The sequence below is a fragment of the Gopherus evgoodei genome, chromosome 18 (assembly GCF_007399415.2).
Source record: "Gopherus evgoodei ecotype Sinaloan lineage chromosome 18, rGopEvg1_v1.p, whole genome shotgun sequence".
Classification (NCBI taxonomy): Eukaryota; Metazoa; Chordata; order Testudines; family Testudinidae; genus Gopherus; species Gopherus evgoodei.
In genome coordinates, this window is record NC_044339.1 from 2,986,857 (window position 1) to 3,008,594 (window position 21,738).

Consider the following 21,738-nt stretch of genomic DNA (forward strand, 5'->3'; position numbering starts at 1 on the left):
GGCTGTTCTGGAATATATGTGCACGAATAAGATGATCACCCTCTTTTCAAATGCTTCCGTTGCTCTGCGCATACTTCTAACACTTCCTGTGACAGTTGCCAGTGGAGAACGCTGCTTCTCCAAGCTGAAGTTAATACAAACACATCTACGCTCCACAATGACACAGGAGAGGCTGGACGGCCTTGCAACCATTTAAATAGAGCATGAGCTGGCCCAGACTGTGGACCTTCGGGAAGCAGTTCAAATCTTTGCAACCAAGGGAGGGAAAGCACCACTTTGACTATTCAAACAGATCTGAATGCCAGGGTTTACTATGCAGACAACAAAAGTTACATTTGCTGTTCAGGGACTTGAAAGTTACATGTTACTTAAAATTTTTGAACAAGGCATTTTAAGTTGTTAGTTCTCCTTCACTGGGGTAGGTAGCAGAGGAGTGCCATGAGAGGAGTAGAAGGGGAAGAAGGCCGAATTGAGACCTTTCAAAGTTTTGGCCCAAGCGAGGGGGCATGGGGGTATCATTTGAGCTTCCCACCTGAGGTGCCAAAGTGTTGTGGCTGGTGCTGAGTCAGAGACACTGATAAGACATTGTTTGTTTTGAGTAAAATATTTCACTGAATGAGGTCTGGGGCAGCACCTCAGTCGGTGACATTAAAGAGGAGCAGCGGAGCCGAGGCACTGGGGTGCCTGGGCCTCTGAGCAGCCAGGCAGGGAAGTCCATGCTGGGAGCTGCTGTCTGTGGGAGGGGAAATAAAAAGCCCCTCTGCCCACCCCCATTTTTTGCCAGTACTGCTGTCTCAGCCAGCGGGGTAACTGCCTCCAGCTGTTGACACCCCCCGCGGGGCTATTCCCGCCCAATTCTCAGACCCTGCCCCCTCCCTGCCTTTGCACTCCGGCCAAGAGGCAGCAGCTTCAGCAGATGTTACTGCGCATGCGCAGTGCTTCCCGCCTAGCACATGCCTGCAGCTATTCGCACCACGCGGGTCCCTCCGCAGCGACCCCCCCCCGCCAGGCGGAGCACGTGTTGCTGCGCACGCGCGTGTCTGCGGCAGGCTCGCCATGTTGCCGAGGGAGGCCGGTGGCCGCGTTCTGGTTCCGGTTCCGGTTGGGTCGCCATGGCCGTGCTGGCAGCCAACCCCAACAACCCCGTGGTCTTCTTCGATGTCAGCATCGGCGGCCAGGTGGGGGCTGGGCCACTGCGGCGCCCGGGCCGCGAGTAGAGGGGGAAGGGGCGGGGGCTCGGGTCGGAGTAGAGAGGGAGGGGCCGGGTGCGGGGGCTCGGGCCGGAGTAGAGGGGGAGGGGCCGGGGCCGGGGGAAGGAGCGGGGGCTCGGGCCGGAGTAGAGGGGGAGGGGCCGGGTGCGGGGGCTCGGGCCGGGGGAAGGGGCGGGGGCTTGGGCCGGAGTAGAGGGGGAGGGGCCGGGTGCGGGGGCTCGGGTCGGAGTAGAGGGGGAGGGGCCGGGCGGGGGCTCGGGGCGGAGTAGAGGGGGAGGGGCCGGGGGAAGGGGCGGGGGCTCGGGTCGGAGGAGAGGGGGAGGGGCCGGGCGGGGGCTCGGGGCGGAGTAGAGGGGGAGGGGCCGGGGGAAGGGGCGGGGGCTCGGGGCGGAGTAGAGGGGGAGGGGCCGGGCGGGGGCTCGGGGCGGAGTAGAGGGGGAGGGGCCGGGTGCGGGGGCTTGGGCCGGAGTAGAGGGGGAGGGGCCGGGTGCGGGGGCTCGGGCCGGGGGAAGGGGCGGGGGCTCGGGTCGGAGTAGAGGGGGAGGGGCCGGGCGGGGGCTCGGTCCGGAGTAGAGGGGGAGGGGCCGGGGCCGGGCGGGGGCTCGGGTCGGAGTAGAGGGGGAGGGGCCGGGGGAAGGAGCGGGGGCTCGGGCCGGAGTAGAGGGGGAGGGGCCGGGTGCGGGGGCTCGGGCCGGGAGTAGAGGGGGAGGGGCCGGGTGCGGGGGCTTGGCCCGGAGTAGAGGGGGAGGGGCCGGGTGCGGGGGCTCGGGGCGGAGTAGAGGGGGAGGGGCCGGGTGCGGGGGCTCGGGCCCGGAGTAGAGGGGGAGGGGCCGGGTGCGGGGGCTCGGGGCGGAGTAGAGGGGGAGGGGCCGGGTGCGGGGGCTCGGGCCCGGAGTAGAGGGGGAGGGGCCGGGTGCGGGGGCTCGGGGCGGAGTAGAGGGGGAGGGGCCGGGTGCGGGGGCTCGGGCGGGGAAGGGGCGGGGTTTGTAGCCCTTAGGCGTGCCGGGCCTGGCGCTGATGCTCTCTGTCCCCCAGGAGATCGGCCGCATGAAGGTGGAGCTGTTCGCTGACGTTGTGCCCAAAACGGCGGAGAATTTCAGGTAGCCTGTGGCACTTTATTCCCACTGAGGCAACCCAATGCCTGGGGGTGGTCACGCAGCGGCTCATGGGAGGACAGCCCCATACCTGACCATCCCTCCCTGTAGTGGGGCAGCCCTGCACTACATGGTGCCCAGGGTGTCTGACTGGGAAGAGATTTTAGGGGTGGTTGTGCACTGAGCTTCTGCCATGGCACATGCAGCAGATTGCACACTTGCACACGATCAGCCGTCTTTAACATATGCTTTCATCAGCAAGGAAATTGTTAACGGGGTTGATAATTAAACTGTCCTCATTAGATTTCAGAGCCAATATCCCATTCAGATGAGAGGGGTAGTTCACATTTCTCAAAGCTTAGTTTCAGGCTCTCTGTAGACCCAGCCAGACATCGCTGCATCAGTTACAGTCCAGTTATGTTTTAAGATGTCTTTATATTATTATTATATTATTCAAGACTAGAGGTTTAAATTAAACTAAGTCTTAGAATCTGGAGCGCAGGGTGCACAGTCTGGACTAAAAGTACCTGTTTGCTGGGCTGCTAGAAGCCAGACCAATGTTACCCCTGGCCATTTTTTTTTCACCTCTAGGAAATCCTACTCTGAGCATCTGTTTTCTCCTGTCCACCACCTGCTTTCATTGAGTAACATTCTGGGGAGGGTGGGAATAGTCATAAGTTTGTCTAAATTCTTCTCCTCAGACATTCATAATTTCCTCTGAACTTTTACTTTTAGCTGGTCCCCTAGAGGTAATGGGTAGGCTTAAGATTCTTATCCCCCACATCAAGTCTCCATATTGGAAATAGCCTAGCAGATGTGCTGGCCTTACTGTTGTATCTGCCCGTCACCACCAGATTTTATGCTAATCTCCTTGAGATTCAGTCCGCAAAGTGAACAAAACTCAGCTGTACATTCAGACTGGCTAGACTTTTACTAGTTCCTAAGGAAGGAGTGCCTGACGCAAGCAGCTACTCCCACATGCTCAGAAAAGAGCAGTGAGTCAACCATTCCTGCTTAGGAGCTGTGTGCATGTCTCAGAAACCCAGCAGCCCACTCTGTTCATGTGTGCCCCTTCCTCCCATAGCACCTCAGCACACGAGAGAGATGGCGACTTACTGACTTGGCCCCCTGCTTGCTTACCTCTGGCTGAAGGGTGTCCTGCAAACCAGACAGCCCAGTCCCTCAAGATGAGCAAGTGTATCCTCATCCATCACAGACCTCCACAAAGTGCTGCCCTGTTCCATTTCTGCCTCTTACAAACCCCAGTATCCATCTGATCCTATCCCTCTCCCAGCTGCAGAAACAAACCTGGGGAGCTGAAAGTTACTAACAGCTCTTGATGGCACCTGCTTCTAGAGACAGTGTCATTTATTCCTTCTGACAATGGACATTTCTGCTATTCCTCTTCTGTGAAATATTCAGTGGGTAATAATTTGTGTCTTTGATTTTCAAATAACTTTTCAATGTGACTCACTCACTGCTGTGTTTGTTGTTTTTTCTTCTCAGGCAATTTTGTACAGGTGAATTCAGGTATGTAGGATCAGTTTCTGCTTCCTCCTAAGCAGTAAGTTTACACAAGCAGGGGGAGTTATGGACAGACAGTAGGAAATAGATGTACTTGTTCTTAACCTCCTGCCAATGATGGTCTTGTTACCTACATGAACGCAAAATGAAGACTCTTGGAAAAAACTCTGTTGACATCAAAAATATTTTTGCTGTTTGTCAGACTCAGTTGGCTATAAACTGCAATATTGCCAAACAAGCTGCCCTCCCAAGCAGTGTAAGAGGGAAGCTGTCATAACCTTAGTCCCAGATTTGGACCTTAGCATCCAAAATATGGGGGTTAGCATGAAAACCTCCAAGCTTAGCTACCAGCTTGGACCTGGTACTTGCTGCCACCACCCAAAAAATTAGAGTGTTTTGGGGCACTCTGGTCCCCCTGAAAAACCTTCCCTGGGGACCCCAAGACCCAAATCCCTTGAGTCTCACAACAAAGGGAAATAATCCTTTTTCCCTTCCCCCCTCCAGGTGCTCCTGGAGAGATACACAGACACAAGCTCTGTGAATCCAAACAGAGTGACTCCCCCTCTCCGTTTCCAGTCCTGGAAACAAAAGCACTTTCCTATTCCCCAGAGGGAATGCAAAATCAGGCTAGCAAATCCAACGCACACAGATTTCCCCTGATTTCTTCCTCCCACCAATTCCCTGGTGAGTACAGACTCAATTTCCCTGAAGTAAAGAAAAACTCCAACAGGTCTTAAAAGAAAGCTTTATATAAAAAGAAAGAAAAAATACATACAAATGGTCTCTCTGTATTAAGGTGACACAACACAAGGTCGATTGCTTAAAAGAATATTGAATAAACAGCCTTATTCAAAAAGAATACAAATCAGAGCACTCCAGCACTTATATTCATGCAAATACCAAAGAAAAGAAACCATATAACTTACTATCTGATCTCTTTGTCCTTACATTTAGAAACAGAAGACTAGAAAGTAGAAACTACTTCTCCAAAGCTCAGAGAAAGCAGGCAGCCAGAAAACAAAGACTCAGACACAAACTTCCCTCCACCCAGAGTTGAAAAAATCCGGTTTCCTGATTGGTCCTCTGGTCAGGTGCTTCAGGTGGAAGAGACATTAACCCTTAGCTATCTGTTTATGACAGAAGCATGTCAGGGCAGCACATAGGGGTTGATCTCCTCAGCTTGGAGCTCTTGGGACTAAAGACTTCTGGGGGTTTTCGTGTTGTGACATGCAGGAACTGCCAATGCCCTTTCTTCTTCTTGTAGGAAAGATGGTGTTCCAATAGGTTACAAAGGCAGCACTTTCCACAGGTAAATACTTTTCCTTCTAATGCTTAAAACAGCTTGGTGAACTACAGGCATTCTGGAGCCCTCTTTTAAAGGACTTCTTGAAATGAAGAGGCATGCTGTACATATCAAAAAATAGTAGCTCTGCATTTTGTTTTCCTTCTGTAACCTCTGTCTTGCACGTATCATTTGGGTGACTGTCTGCTGTAGTTCTTGCTGGCCCTTCTGTTGTACTCACAGAGAGAAACCACAGCCTTCTAGGTGCCTTTGACCCAATATACAGGCAGTACCTACTCCTTTCTCTGCCTCTCTTGATCAGGGTTCAGTTCCCTTTGAGTACATCACCAGATCTAATAGCCAAAGGCCGCAATTTGTTTTAGCTTGAACAGTGGGAATTCTATATTGGTTGATTACAGAATGTATGTGTTTGCAAATCCTGATGCATTTTCACTGTTGTGGGGAATATCTCTGTTTTTCAGAAAAAAGTAACTTTTTTTTTTTTATTACTTTAGGGTCATTAAGGATTTCATGATACAGGGAGGTGACTTTGTAAACGTAGGTACTTTGTGTTCTTTTCCTTTCTTAAAGGATGTGGTGTGTTGCTCTCTTTTCTGGGTATATATTCATCTGCTTTCTATTCACTATTTCTCTTATGAGAAGATATTACTTGAGAAGCTTCACTGGTGTTTTCCTACTCTCTGCACTGGAATAAATTGGAATGTGCTAGGAAACGTGTCTGGGAACTGGGCAAAATGTTTTCTCTGCAGCAACTGGAACAGCATTAGCTAAATCATCATGTATTTCTGACATGCAAAAATTCCCTTTCCTTGGGTGAGAGGTGCCAGGCTCTTCTGCCGCAATGACCGTCCTCTGCAAAGAGGGGTTTCCGTGTCCTGCTGGAGGTGCCTCTGACCCTGGGAGAGTTCTTTCCACATAACACCAATGTTTTCCATCCTCTTTTCTGCAGAAGGAACATACTGTTCTGGTATAATTTATAAATTGTTTTGAGGCCTGAATGCTTGCAGTTAGGGCGAATAAAAGCTACCTCAGTATGGCTGGAACTTCAGCAAAATTATAATCTCTGCTTCCTATAAGCACCTCATCTGAGGCCTCACGGACAGACATCCATTGGAAAAGCTAGCAGAGGGGATCACTTCTTTGTTCTTAAAACAGCTGAGGCTAGCCCTCAACCCTGAGCCTTCCTCCAACCCCTGCTTTCCACCATGCTTACCCTTCATCATCTCCACCTCTGCCTCATTTGTCACCTGTGACCCTTTTAAACTTCCCACACACCTTCCCATCTCTCCTCCCTTCTGTTTCCTCCAGAATGTCTGCTGCGTCTAAGGGCATGGCTACACTGGAAACTTAAAATTGCTTTCGGGGGAATTCTCCTGTGGCAGCACTTTGAAGTGCAAGTGTGGTCGCGCATGAGCTCTGGGATAGAGTTCTCCCAGCACTCCTGGTAATCCACCTCCATGAGGGAATTAGCTCTGAGCTCTGGGAGCCTATTTACACTAGCGCTTTAAAGCGCTCTGACTTGCTGTGCCCAGAGGAGTGATTTTTTCACACCCCTGAGCCAGCAAATTAGAGCGCTATAAAATGTAAGTGTAGACAAGCCCTAAAATGATCCACTCACTATCATCCATAACCTCTTGTCTCCTGGCTCTCAAACCTGGACTCCACCTCCCGCTTGATACCGTCTGTCGTTGCTCTCCCGTAGTTTCATGTGGCAGTGGGAGCAAGTATCTGGCTAGTATGAGGAAGGCGGGCGAGGTAGCAGGGGCTGAATCATAGTTACTTTTAGAACATTGGCTCCTGGTTTCCTTACTCTAAAATGTTCAGATGTTTTCTATTCTAACATTCTTGTTAACACTGGTTTTCACATGGAAATATGTTCTGAACTGAAACTGTGATTTAACAAAGTGATTTGTTTGGGAATTTTAAATATATGCTACAGAATTCACTTTTATTGAGGTGGGATTGAACACCTGCCTTCCTCTTTATACAGGGAGATGGTACTGGAGTAGCTAGTATATACCGGGGCCCCTTTGCAGATGAAAACTTCAAACTCAGACATTCTGCTCCTGGGCTGTTGTCTATGGTAAGTATAAGAAGACAAAATAGTAGGACTAAAATGGCTCTATGCTCCTTTGTGGAGACATTCTTAGCTTATTTCCTGGCTCACAGAAGTCTCCTACCTTGCACAGAATGTCTGAAAAATGCTCATTTAGGGCCAGATTCTGCTACTCTTAGTCATGTTGAGCAGTATTTTACTCTGTAAGTAGCTCCCATTGACTTCAGTGGAACCATTAATGGTATAAGGTGCTAATGAACATGACTCAAGGTAGCAGTCCAGTCAATAATTTTCCCTTATCTATTAGAATTGTTGAGGTAGGTTTAATTTCCTCTGCTTGTAGAATTATTTGGTCTTACACATACTCCAGTAAGTCTTTCTTCTCTACCCACTAATCGTTATTAAACATCACCCCAACTAATCTTGAGTCAGGGAATTGAATAGCTATAGAAATAGTGTTTGAATCTTGTATAATATATGCTCCAGGCTTCATTTCATATAAACAGCCACCATCATGAGGTATGTAGGTTGGAACATACAAAATGCCATGCTGGTCCAGACAAATGATCTATCTAGTGAAGTATGTTGTCACCAACTAGCTATTTCTATCTAGTGAAGTATGTTGTCACCAACTAGCTATAATGGACAGTTGTGCTGGAACATGACTGGGCAGAACCCCAGATAGTCTGTGATTCTGAAGCTGGAGAATTTGTTGCAGAATTCTCCTTTCTCAGTGTTAATTTAAGTAACCTGTTTCTGGGCCACTGCCTGGCTGCAAAGAGAACCTCGAGAACATGAACGAAGTATAATTGATGCAGTGATATCTTCCTGAGACAGCCTGAAATGACAGCTTTGAGAAGTGTGAACTGCACCACACCTTGCAGAGCCCTGTTAACTCCAAACCTGTAGAGGGCTACATAAATTTCATCATTAACTGTTTCACTGCTGATTATTTTAGCAGAGGCATCCAGCTAACCTGTTTATCTGATAATCCTAAATGCCCTTCCCAACTGCAGAAAGCCATAACTGTCCCTTACACAGATCCCTAAATTTTCAGCTTCACCTGACACAATTTCTATGATGCAGTAAGTGTCATCAATACAAAGAACATAACCTTCCCCCAAGAACACAGTGTGATGTTATGGATCTCAACTCAGTATTATGCTGGCTCCAAAGCTCTTATAGAGCCACAGAAGAATCTCTGTGATTCAGCTGGCTGCACACACTCACTAATAACAAAAGAATGGCCATACTGGGTCAGACCAAAGGTCCATCTAGCCCAGTCGCCTGTCTTCTGACAGTGGCAAATGCCAGGTGCCCCAGAAGGAATGAACAGAACAGGGAATAATCAAGTGATCCATTCCCTGTCACCCATTCCTAGCTTCTGTCAAACAGGCTCAGGACACCATTCCTGTCCATCCTGGCTAATAGCCATTGATGAACCTATCCTCCATGAATTTATCTAGTTCTTTTTTAAACCCTGTTATAGCTTGGCCTTCACTACATCCTCTGGCAAGGAATGCCACAGGTTGACTGTGTGTTATGTGAAAAAATACTTTCTTTTGTTTGTTTTAAACCTGCTGCCTGTGTAATTTCAAATAACACTTCCTTATTTACTTTCTCCACACCAGTCATGATTTTATAGACCTTTATCATATCCCCCCTTAGTCGTCTCTTTTCCAAGCTGAAAAGTCCCAGTCTTGTTAATCTCTCCTCATACAGCAGCCGTTCCATACCCCTAATCATTTTTGTTGCCCTTTTCTGAACCTTTTCCAAGTCTAATATATCTTTTTTTAAGATGGGGCGACCACATCTGCATGCAGTATTCAAGCTGTGGGTGTATTCTGGATTTATACAGAGGCAATATATTTTCTATCTTATTATCAGGCCTGCACAACTCATAAGCGGCGAGGGTCACATTACTCCAAAGAAAACAGCTGAGGGCCGAAACCCCCCGGCCCCGCAGAAACACCCCACCCCAGGGCCGCCCAGCCCTGCGGAAACAAACTCTCCTTCTCCAGCGCCACCCCACCAAAACAGTTGTGGGCCAAAAAGGAAGGTTGGGGGTGGGGAGGTGTTACTTTATTTTAAATCAACCAGGGGCTCCCAGCTGAAGAGATGGCTGGGAGCCCTCATGGTCAAATTAAAGTGCCCGGGGCTCCAGCGGCTGGGCCGGCTCTAGGTTTTTTGCTGCCCCAAGCAAAAAGAAATTTGGCTGCCCCTAGTCCCAGCCCTGGGCTCCCCGCTGTACCCCCCTGCTGCCCCAGTCCTGGGCTCTCCCCCACCCCCCCCCCCGCCGCTTCAGCGCTGGGCTTCCCCCTTTCCTCCCCACCAGTGCCCTCCACCCACCCTGCTTTGCCCCAGCCCTGGGCTCCCCCACACACACCTCCTGCCACCCCAGCCCTGGGTCACTGGTAACTCGCTCCCAGAGCGGGTCATTCAGCAGGAATTTTGGACGTGCACAAAACACAGACAGGATTGATTCCCGTATGGTTACAGAGCTGCAGTAAAGTGGAACAATTTTCAGCTTGTGTGATTGGAGGATATCTGGATGCATATTATAAGACTGTCCTCCATAAATGAGGAAAAGTTGAGGTGCTTTTATTATTCTTTTGTTCCACTCTTTGTTTCTTTGGGGAATTTGCCAATGCAATATCACTGTCTTCCTTTTAAACAAACAAGGCAATGTCTGTTGAAAATAGCAATTCCAGTCCTAATAAGCATTTCTTGCTCAATTTTATCCTACTTTTTCTACAGCAAGTTACAGTGGATCAGTATATTTGATTTGGGAGAAATGAAGTAACAGCTGCCCAAACTGAGCTTGAGCACTCCTGAATTTTGAGGTGTTCAAATCTGGAAGGCAGGTGCTGGGGGAGGAGGGCTGTGGGCTCCGTGGGGGAGCATGGCAGCAACGTGTCTGGGCAGGCCTGTTATTATCTATTCCTTTCTTAGTGATGCCCAACGTTCTGTTGGCTTTTTTGACTGCCACTGCACATTGTGTGGATGTTTTCAGAGAACTATCCGCAGGTCAGATTCAGATGATCTGTTATTGCTCAGCAAGGGCTGTGAGGCCACAGTCAGTCCCCATCATAGCACTTGGTATTTCTTGCTTTTTTCTTTGCTCCACATATTGTGGCGCTAATATAAACTTTAGAATCTAGTCCAGGAGTGACAGCTCACTCTCATTTCAGGCATCTCTGGCTTGAGATGTTCTATTCCCTAATTTTTGTGTGTGTTTTGTTTTTGCATTTTCAATCAGGCAAACAGTGGTCCAAGTACAAACGGGTGTCAGTTCTTCATCACGTGTTCCAAATGTGACTGGCTGGATGGGAAGCACGTTGTGTTTGGTGAGTAGCTGCAGCACAGTGTGATATCCTGCTCATTTACCCCTTCTGGTGCAACCACATGGTTTTTGTTGTCGTTTCCCATTAACCTTATGCAAGTGGAGTCAGAGCTTCTATGGAAATCTGCCTCGAAACCCCCTGCTCTGCCTCCGCCTTGCCCCCATTCAACCCCTTCCTCCAAGCCCCACCTCTTCCCACTCCTGCTCTGCCCTCACCCCACGTCCATTCCACCCCTCCCCTGAGCGACGCGGCCCACGGGATTAGCGGGGGTACTGGAGCCGGCAGAAAGGGTCGGGCCCACACTCACCAGCAGCAGCGACGAGAAGTAGAGCGACCTGGCCCCAGCCCGTTCTGCCAGCTCCCAGCCGCCACTGCTGTGAGTGTGGGGGTGGGCCTGACCCCTCCCTTCAAGCCCCCTCCCCCAAGCAACAGGGCAGGGAGCTGGGGGAGCGGAGCAGGCTGAGGCTGGGTCACTCTGCTTCCTGCTGCCACTGGTGTCCAATAGTTATAAATGGGTGAGACACGTCACTGGGGCAAAGAATGGTGCATGGAGAGGTAGCCAAGTCCAAAGCAAAGAAATCTCAGGGGTATGAGAAATTAAAGTATCATCTGTACTTCACAATCTGGGACTACAGAAAAGGTGAATAAGTTCAGTATAGAACTGCTACTAGTAAATATTCTTTTCCCTTACAGGTAAAATCGTTGATGGGCTCCTTGTCATGAGAAAAATTGAGGTAAGTTTAGTTCCCCGTCCTGTTCAGGAATGTGCATGCTAGATAATCACATGTGGCAGTAATCCGGGCTTCATGTTACCTCCCTGTCCATGTGCAGGATAGTGATGTAACAGTAGTGCCAGGGAGCTTCTTGCAGGGGTTGTGCCCTCTGCAGTGAGGGAGTCCGTCCTGTAGATTTACTTAGCAAGACACAGGGAGTTCTGTGCTGTGCAGTTGGAGTAGCCAGTCAGTGACTGGGGAAGCTTGTCCAGATGGGTTTGGTTGTGGCGCATAGTCGTTTCTGGAAACCTGTTTGATTTACAAGTTGAGAACAGGAGTGTAAGGGAGATTGGTTCTGTGATACTGCATGGTAATGTGAAGGGGATGATAAATTCCCAAAGTTCTTCAGCTGAAATCTAATCAACGCCTTCTAATAATCAATATTAAACAAGGTTTCCAAATGGTTTCCATGTGCTGCAGATACACACATCTGTTGATCAGTGAATTCCATATTTAAATGGTGTGTGGCTAATAAACACACAGGGCCTGTTAATATACTCTTGTAAAGTGTCAGTGTACATCTGTGGTGGATGGCTGAACAGACAGGACACCCCTGGCATTCTGCTTTCTGACTGGGTGCTTGAGTGCAAAGAGTGGATCCCAGAGCTGAGCCAAGAATAGTGTGTGAATGCTAATCCACCACCAGAAGTACTGTAATAAACAAAAGGAGGATAACTGTGTGCCTCTTTTGTAGGATGCCCATGATGGGCATAGTAGAAAGGAATTAAGTGACACACACAAAGAGCATTAGCCCACGTCCAGAATGATGTGTGATTTCTGAGGATGCACCTTTGGAACCCTTACTGAATAGCTCCCCCTTCTGTACAAATGTGGGGTTGCTTTTCTCTTTAAAATGACACTAATTACAGTATCAAAGACCTAAAGCCAAAGAAATCTCAAGTGACATGATCCATATTGCATCTCACTGGAAGCTACATGTATCTTTGCTGCCTCACTTTGTTCCCCATTTGTGAGGTCGGAGTCTCCCATGTCTCACATCTCTGCAGTAAAGAGGCAGTTAGCTGGCTCTAGGAAACGGTCCAAGGACATTGCTGCAGGAGAGAAGAGCAAATGAAAGAGCAGCAGTCATGAGTCAGACATAGTCCAAGTGCAGTTCCTCCATATTCGTGAGGCTCAGTTAGCACGAGTCTCTTTTCCAGCCTCAAAATAGCTTGTGACTCCCACTAACTTGCTGTGTATTTATACCTTGTAACCGTGTGGATTTTTTGTCCCCCTAGAATGTACCTACTGGTCCAAATAACAAACCCAAACTGCCAGTGGTCATCTCACAGTGTGGTGAAATGTAGAGCAATGAACGCAGAAATCTCGGTAGGTCTGTCAGCCTTCATCAGTTTGGCTGAGAAACTATCTGATAAGAGGTGATTGTGATTGAAACCCATCTGTCACTGCCTTGACATTCACAATTTGCGGTTCTGCCAGCTTGCAAAGAGAGAAGAGTTTCATATTCTGTGCGAGATGCAAGTAAACCTAAAAGCCCAAGAAAGTAACTGCTGGAAGAATAGAGGATTCTGTATTTCCTAATTCAAGGCAGCTTTGGCATTGTCCCTCCTGGGGCCTTATGTGTTGTGAAGTTGAAGCACTTGCTGTCAGGATGGGGAGGGGTCTTGTCAGCTCCTGAAAGTCAGGTTGCTGACACACGGTACATCCTCTCTTCTGACTACAGAAGGTACCATTCTCCTGATCCATGGTCAGGTGTTTCTAGCACTTACTATGCTCCTGGCCACCTTGGCTTGCTCACATAGTCGTTGGTACTTAAGGTCATAGCACTAGAGACCTTGTATTAAAGTATAGTGCTGTCTTCCTCACTCATCCAGCTACTTCATCCCAGACAAAAAGCGTTTCAACATGTGTGTGCAGATTGCAGCATGTCAATCTGCAACTTGACTTGAAAATTAATTCGCCAAACATCTTTTTTTTTTGTTAGTCTTTTAGCCACCGACTTTCAGATTTTAACAAGCAGCTAGTGGCATGGAGGCACTGCATACTATTCCTCTCCACTCATATCATCTACAAGATGAATGGAACTGCTTTCTGAAAACAAGCTAAGCCCAAATCATTCCCAAAATACCTGCATAGAGACAACACAAGGAAGGGTTTAGATCCACAGTGCTTTGCAGACATTTAGGACCCAATCCTGGAAGGTGCTGAGTGCCCTCAGCCCCTTAGAGAAGGCATTCAGTGCTTTACAGGGGCAGGCCCTCAATAAATGAAGCCTCTGTGGTAGGTAAGTAATATAATTCTGTGCTGCTTCCTCTGCCCAGTTCGCAGTTTCTGTTAGCTGAGTAGTTGTGCTAAGATGATGAACCGTGAAATCATTAATAATGTTGATGTTGAAATTGCCATCTTGAGGTTTCAGCTCATCCACTGGGCTGATGTGTGGAGCACGCTTCACTCAGAGGTGGGCGTTAAGTTGCTTACAGACTTGGGCAGGCGTTTACACTCTGCTCACAGTTTTCAAAGCTGCTTTTGCAGCTGTGGTGGCTGGGAGCAAAATTTGTAAATGAAAGCTGAGATTCTGCTGCAGATTCCATGGCCCCAGGATTGTGGCATTCCCATGTCCCTGATAGGGACTAGCTGAGATACAGCTACAGGCACTGTGGCTCAGCTGAGTCCCACTGCACAGCAATGTAACCCGGAGCACGAGTGCCAAATTTCTTAGCTGTTTCTTTTCCATCCCTTCAGCTGTTCTTCTTGGGGATCAGTTAGTCAGAGGATTATGTGAACTCTGACATGGCTGTTACTATTACTGATCTTTCTCCTCCCACTTCCAGGTAGTCACTGGTCCCTCGTTACCCATCACTGTGGCTGCCCCAGTCTTTTCCTGCAGGCCATATCTGTGCTGCTGGCATGTCTACAGAAGTTTCTGATATTCAGGATGTACAACTTTAAAAAAAATGTTCCAGTGTAAATAAAGCATTTTGTTAAATGTCTGTGCAGTGTTGTTCAGTTAAACTATTTCAGGCTGGATTCTTGGATAGATGTGCTTTTTTTTTTTTTTTTGACAGGTGAATGTACTTTGAGTACTGAATAAAAGGTAACCAAATATCTAATTATCTCTGTTTATTTTGCTAGGCAATTTGTGTGTTAATTTTTCCATAACCACAATTTCCTTTTTTTTTAAATAAGTTCTCTATGGTTGGGCTATTCTTTTTCCAGTGAGAAGCTAACAGCCGAGAGCTATTAGCAGAAGAGAGAGTAATAAATTTCCCTTTGTGTGACCCTTTCCATGAGGAAGCCCCAGGAGGATTACCAAGGGATCAGTTGGTAATAAATATTCAGCAATTTGTGATATTTGGTTACAGCTTGCATCCCAATACCCTCAAATGACCAGACATGGCCACCATATAAGCATAACTCGTCTTTCACCACAATTTCTTCAACATTTATCCCCATTCCATCTCCTTCCCCCCCCTTCCCCCAATCTGGCTGGCATGAGGTATCATTGAAACAGCATCTTAAGGAAATTGTATTTTATTGTGCCTGACACTGAGGTTGCTGGTCCTCTTTCCACATCAAATCACATACCTCGTGGTAAATTGGCTATCCGTATCCTTTTCCCGATGTGTCATACAGGGACACTTATTTGTTAGGAAAGCTGTCTGCAACAATTGCTGTTATAATTTTTTTGCTTCCTAATTGACTGGATGCTATTGCTTCTATTAAAATTAGCTTTCTGTATAAAACAGGTTGTCTAGAAAGTTGAGAAACACAATGCCCGACTTGAAAATACTGGTACCAGGGGAAAGTGGTCCAGTTAACATTAATTTTGATCCTTAAATAAGTTTCTTTACTGAATAGCTGGTCAACTGTGTGTATTCCTTGGTTCTCCCAGTCTTTGAAGCTCTCCAGTTTGCAATTTGGATAAAGTTCTGCATTATTTGCAATAGGTGTCATTGGGGAGGAAGAAGAGTTTAGCTTATCTCTAGTGCTATCCCAAGCCCATAGAGTAGCCTTCACTAAAGAGTCGGGGGAGGCATAGCTCAGTGGTTTGAGCATTGGCCTGCTAACCCCAGGGTTGTGAGCCCAATCCTGTGGGGGGACATTTAGGGATCTGGGGCAAAAAAAATAATAGTTGGGGATTAGTCCTGCTTTGAGCAGGGAATTGGACTAGATACCTCCTGAGGTCCCTTCCAACCCTGAGATTCTCTGTGTGTAAATTTCTGGAGGGGATGATTTTTTTTTAATTAATCCATGGTAACTAGCGATGTTTACACTACTGCAATTTTTTTATTCAATAAAAAAACAGTGTTGGTAGGGTTAGAGCACCCCCAATCCACTACTGCTTTGAACTGTCTTAATAGTATCATAAATTATTTGGAACAGCCATTCCACCCTGTGTAATGGGTCTGTATAAATGATCTATTCTCACTCTCTTCTTATTCTATATAAAGTCTAATTACATCCTCTGTATTCCTGCTAGTGTTTTATCTGGAACAATCAAAGATTTTGAAACTAGAAAGATATCTTGGCAGAATATTCAGTTTGACTGTGGCTACTCTTTCCAACCAAAAAATGGCATACTTCCCCCAGCCCCTCAGATCTTTTTTCATTAGCTGAAGTAGAGGTTTGACATTTAAATCATAGTGCTCCTCTAGGTTGAAATTTGAATTCCCAAGTATCTTATAGAATTTGTTGCCCATTTGTACCCAAATGTTTCTTGGGGGAGTGACTTTTCAGTGTCTGGAAATTTTATAATTAGCATTTCAGAGTTGACATAATTTACTTTAAACCCAGATGCTTTCCCAAAATCCTAGATTATTTTGGAAACTAATTTTAGGGAAATATTTGGTTTAGATAAGAAAATATTGCATCATGTACATACAATGCCATTTTCTGATTTTGTTCCTGAAAGTTCTGTTCCTGTTACAAATCCATTGTTCCTTATCCTCTGTGCAAAAGGCTCCATGGTCAGTGAAAAAGTAAAGGAAACAATGGATATCCCTGTCTGCTCCCTCTGTGTAATTCAAAAGGGGAGAGTTCACCTCATTAACTGGCACAGCAGCTTTTGGACTAATGTAAAGAGCAGAGATCTATTTAATGAACTGGAGGCCAGAGTCTGTATGGGACAGGACATGAAACAGAAAGTTCCCCTCAAAGGCTTTCACTGCATCTAGCGATAACGAAAAACTGATTTTTTAAATTTTTTTTTTAAATCTGGCATTATAGAGCCCTAGAAATGTAGGGCTGGGGATGATTTTAAGTACTGTCTGAATATTGTCTGCCATTTGTCTATCCTTAATGAATCCAGTTTGAGCCTGATTTATGTAAGCTGAGAACATAGACTGTAAATGGCTAGCAGGTATTTTTCAATTAACCAGTTGTTTTAAACATGTACTACGTTGATTCTGTATCTTTCCAGTTTCTTAATCAAAATGTTGTGCCATACCAAGTCAAATGCCTTAGAGAAGACTATATATATTACATCAATAGTATGACTTTTATCAACCAAACCTGTCATCTGTCATAAAAAGCTATCAAGTTCATGTGCCAGAATCTCTTTTCCATAAACCCATGTTGATTAGCATTAATTATATTGCCCTCCTTTAATTAATGGAGTTTATATCAGTCATTCTATTATTTTGCCTGACATCACTGTCAGCTGCCAAACCTGTAATTATCCAGGTCATCCTCTTTATCCATTTATTTGGTAGTGCTCTCTCTCTCTCATCTGTAGAACATTGCCTACCTCTGTGGTCCAGGGTGACAAGAAGCCTGAATCAGCAAAAATGTGGAACATCCCACAAAATTCAGCAGTAATAAGGATTGGAAAGTTCACAGGAAGAACAGCTGCCAGTGGAAGAGAAGGCTTGAATTCACTGACCTATTTTTCTCAATACGATACATATTGCACTTGAGTCTCTGCAGTGAAAATGGTGTTGCCTGAAATCTCTCTGTGCCACCACAGGATAAAACAGTTGATGACCAGTACAGAACAGAAGGCAAAACTGGATGCTGGTGTCAGATTCTGGGGTGCAATCCAGACCAGCGACGGGGTCTGTCACCATCCACCTCACAAACTTGGGTGCCTCACGAAGCTTTGCTGTTGTAGCTCCCAACCTGGCCGCTCCCAACCTGGCCACTCACAACCAGCCAAAACGCATGCAGGTCAGACCCTGAGTGTCTTTCTATAGCTGCAGCCTTGGTCCGGTATCTCTGACCCCAGCAGCCTGTCAGCAACACTAGCCAAGCAGCCTTGGGTACTAGTGGTAGGGAGACCCCAACACACTCCCAGTACCAAGTTTTCCCAAAAATGTGTGTTCTGCACAGCCCAGCTCTCTCCTGGACAGTTCAGATATTAAGATCTGTTGCCCCTGTAAGGAGTCACTATTCAAGTTGGCTAGTTTAACTAGAGTTAGCAAACAGTCCAGTTCAAACATGGCTCTGGATTGGTTTAGATTAAAAATAAAACAAGTTTATTGACAAAAGAAGATTGGATTTTAAGTGAAATCACATAGCCGAGAAAGTTAAAAATGGTTACAAGCAGAAAAAAGTGAAAATGCGTCTAAAAGTCTAAAACTTTATCGAGCAAGTTCTGGTTCAAGGCTCTGTTTCAGATGACCTTTCTCACCCCCAGTGTTCCTGGAAGATGGTGACTGACCCTTTCCTTGGTCAGGATCTCTCCCAGAGACCGCAAGGGGCTGCTGTTGTCGTCTTCTTAAGTGAAAGAGAAAACTCAGGGTTCTGCCCCTTCTTTTATAGTCCAGTGAACCTTGGGGGGGTTACCATTCAAAGTTAGGTTTACTCAAGCAGTAAAGAAGTTGACATGGAGTCTGGTGGTGAAGGGAAGGCTCCCTGTGTCTTTTCTTCCCCACCTGTGTTTACTGAAATGCAAATTTGCTGTCTCTCCTGCCATCTCCTCCCCCTGCTGTCTGAGGACCTGGTTTATTACTTACTTACATGTAAACTGAGGTAAACACACACTCCTTTGTTTTAGGATAGGCCTGTTTTAACAACTTTTGCATAGGCAGAGTTTTGGACGTATGCTAACATCACCACACTGGGGGATTTCATAGTATTACATATAATGTTGCTACACACATTTCACTATGAAACTATTGACCAGTGAGTTATTAGTTTTCAAATGATACCTCACAAGGCATATTTTGCACAAAGATTATTACAATAGCCATGTAGGGTGTGAATACAGAGGTGCTTTTGGTCATAGCTCGTTGGTAAAAAATGCTCCCCCATCAGATCTCAAGGAAGATAACCAAGTACAATCCTGGGTTTTAAAATCCTCTATGCAAGGAGGGAGTATCAACTGATGGGAAATTAGTGTTCAATTAAATATTCCCTGTACCGCAACAAATTGAAAGGGCCAAGTCTGTGCTAGTCAGGCAGAGCCAGTAACACACTATCATCTTGGACCCAAGACAATTTCTCTTGAAGAAGAAGGGAATTCTCACATCTTAGACTGAACTGGTTACACAACATTCTCCTGGATCAACTGTCCCAAGATGACTGTTATGGGGTTCCTGGGGTGCAACCTGAACTGTGGGATCGCTGAGCCCTCTGTCCCACATAAGAACAACCTTAGTGGGTGAGACCAAAGCAGAGGTGCCAACTTTTCAAAGTGCTGGGGTGCTCAACCCTTTCCCCCAACCACACCCTGGTTCTTCCTGCCCCTGCTCTACCCCACCCCGCCTCTTCACACCCAGTTCCACTCCCTCTCTTAAGAGTGCTGCATCCTGGCTCCTCTCCCAGCACACCATGAACCAGCTGTTTGTGGTGGGTGGGAGGAGGAGGCGGCGCTGGCAGGGGGTCAGCACCCACCATTTTTTCCCCATGGGTGCTCCAGCCCTGAACTCATGAACCAACAATAGAGATGCCCTAGCCAATTCCCCCCAGTTTCTCAGCCTTGTACCCCAGAACTGTACCATCTTGCCCTAGTCAGAAGCCTGACCAGTGTAAGTTCATTACCAAGTCTGTCCCCCCTCGATATGGACAGGACACACACTAGCCTTTGTAACTGAGCAGAGATTTCCCAAGCACTTCCACCAAAACACACTGTTTTAGGTCAAATATAAAACAGATTTATTAACTACAGAGATAGATTTTTATGATTATAAGTAGTAAGTGTAGTTTCCCCCCTTGGTTAAGCATTCTCCATTGTCTCCGTGCTCTTTCTGAGACGTCTTCATTGTATACAATTCCTGGGATAGTGGCTTCTCTTTAATGGGCCATCAGCATATCTGGCTACTCCACTGTTGTACCTGAAAGGCTGGTTGTGGGTGTTCTCAACCTCAGAACATATTTCAGTAGCACACATATAGCAAAACTTTGTAACTCCACACACAACAATATCACATAAAATCCAATAGGATATTGATGGTGAACAGATCAAGACTTTTAAAATTATACCTCACAAGGCATACTTTGTACAAAACAAATCATAAATAAATGACAGTGGTGAATATGGGGGTTCCAGAGTGCTGATTTGAGGTACAGAGTGCCACAATGACCTTTTTCTGCACTTGTCAAATGACTCCTGACTTGCACATGATCACAGACGTGTCTATTGATATCTCAGAGACAGAGACTTGCTGTAATTGTACAGGCCAGTGCCATAAGTATGCTGAAAATCCCTCATAGTTGGTGTGGTTTGAGAATCTCTCCCAAGTATAACCAGAATAATGGGATTTTCAAAAGCACTATTGAAAATCCATGTCACGTAGGGTAAAACTTTCAAAAATGCTTAAGTTATTTAGAAGTCTAAATTCAATTTTCAAAAATGAATCAGGTAGTTAGGGCTAGATCCACAAAGGATGTAGACACCCAACTACCTCTTTAGGCACCTAAATCCAACATCTAGTTGCCAATGACCATCTAACCCAATGACCTTCTCAAGAGCACTGTTCAGCTGTTGGCTAAACCTGTAGGACCCTTATCATAACCTTAGTCCCAGATTTGGACCTTAGCGTCCAAATTATGGGGGTTAGCATAAAAACCTCCAAGCTTAGTTACCAGCTTGGACCTGGTACTTGCTGCCACCACCCAAAAAATTAGAGTGTTTTGGGGCACTCTGGTCCCCCTGAAAAACCTTCCCTGGGGACCCCAAGACCCAAATCCCTTGAGTCTCACAACAAAGGGAAATAATCCTTTTTCCCTTCCCCCCTCCAGGTGCTCCTGGAGAGATACACAGACACAAGCTCTGTGAATCCAAACAGAGTGACTCCCCCTCTCTGTTCCCAGTCCTGGAAACAAAAAGTACTTTCCTATTCACCCAGAGGGAATGCAAAATCAGGCTAGCAAATCCAACGCACACAGATTTCCCCTGATTTCTTCCTCCCACCAATTCCCTGGTGAGTACAGACTCAATTTCCCTGAAGTAAAGAAAAACTCCAACAGGTCTTAAAAGAAAGCTTTATATAAAAAGAAAGAAAAAATACATACAAATGGTCTCTCTGTATTAAGGTGACACAACACAGGGTCGATTGCTTAAAAGAATATTGAATAAACAGCCTTATTCAAAAAGAATACAAATCAAAGCACTCCAGCACTTATATTCATGCAAATACCAAAGAAAAGAAACCATATAACTTACTATCTGATCTCTTTGTCCTTACACTTAGAAACAGAAGATTAGAAAACAGAACTACTTCTCCAAAGCTCAGAGAAAGCAGGCAGCCAGAAAACAAAGACTCAGATACAAACTTCCCTCCACCCAAAGTTGAAAAAATCCGGTTTCCTGATTGGTCCTCTGGTCAGGTGCTTCAGGTGAAAGAGACATTAACCCTTAGCTATCTGTTTATGACAACCCTAAAAGTCCCTGGGGTTCCACTGACGGGCATGCACAGAACTGCCTAAGCCTTTACGCTGCCAAATGCCTAATAAGCTGCTCTGCAGCTCTTGCCTTAGCCCCAGTGGGATTCTCAAACTAGGTGTTAGGGGGCTTATTCCTTCACCCTCCCACTTCCCTGGTCCTTCTCGCATGAACAGAGAGCAACAATACCCGAAATCCAAAGGCACAAACAATTCAATGTTTATTGGGGGGAACTTCCAGCAAGCATGATTTCAGTTTCCTTCCTTAGTGTCCCCCTTCCCAGCTCTGACACCACAGAGCCTCGCCTGTGTCCCTGTTCCTGTTCCCATCCCCTGTTCCCATTCCCCCTTTAGCAAAACATGATCCCAATTCCCCCCCTTACTTCCTGATTGACTGTAGACTACATAGTAAAACCTGAGTTTTGCTTAGCTATTCCTTAACCAATTATTTTACTGAAATTTAACTAACCAATCCTAACATATTGTAAAATGGTTATTTAACTAATTATATTCCACCACCTTTATTGGTTTACACCCAACAAAATTAATTATACAGCAGACAGAAACAATTACAGAACCCAACAGAGACCATGCAAATAAACAAACAAAACAATATAGAAGTGAGGATTTCACAACTCCATCTATACAGA

At 46.3% G+C, this 21,738-nt stretch overlaps 1 protein-coding gene across 5 annotated transcripts; it reads left to right on the forward strand.

Moving 5' to 3' along the window:
• The first annotated feature begins 1,017 nt into the window (after positions 1 to 1,017).
• On the forward strand, positions 1,018 to 14,360 carry PPIH (peptidylprolyl isomerase H). 5 transcript variants are annotated; one of them, XR_003997093.1, is made up of 11 exons: positions 1,020 to 1,178; positions 2,247 to 2,311; positions 3,812 to 3,835; positions 5,094 to 5,138; positions 5,627 to 5,669; positions 7,123 to 7,215; positions 10,448 to 10,535; positions 11,226 to 11,266; positions 12,544 to 12,634; positions 13,251 to 13,550; positions 14,098 to 14,183. XR_003997093.1 is itself a non-coding variant. In XM_030537489.1 (10 exons), the coding sequence occupies exons 1-9, from the start codon at positions 1,113 to 1,115 to the stop codon at positions 12,610 to 12,612; spliced, it is 534 nt and encodes a 177-aa protein (XP_030393349.1). In that variant the 5' UTR covers positions 1,020 to 1,112; the 3' UTR covers positions 12,613 to 12,634; positions 13,251 to 14,192. The 5 variants fall into 5 exon arrangements, 4 of the variants coding, with proteins under 4 accessions (XP_030393346.1, XP_030393350.1, XP_030393349.1 ...); XM_030537489.1 differs by having other exon boundaries at positions 13,251 to 14,192; XM_030537487.1 differs by lacking the exon at positions 13,251 to 13,550 and having other exon boundaries at positions 1,022 to 1,178; positions 14,098 to 14,186.
• The last annotated feature ends 7,378 nt before the right edge of the window (positions 14,361 to 21,738 follow it).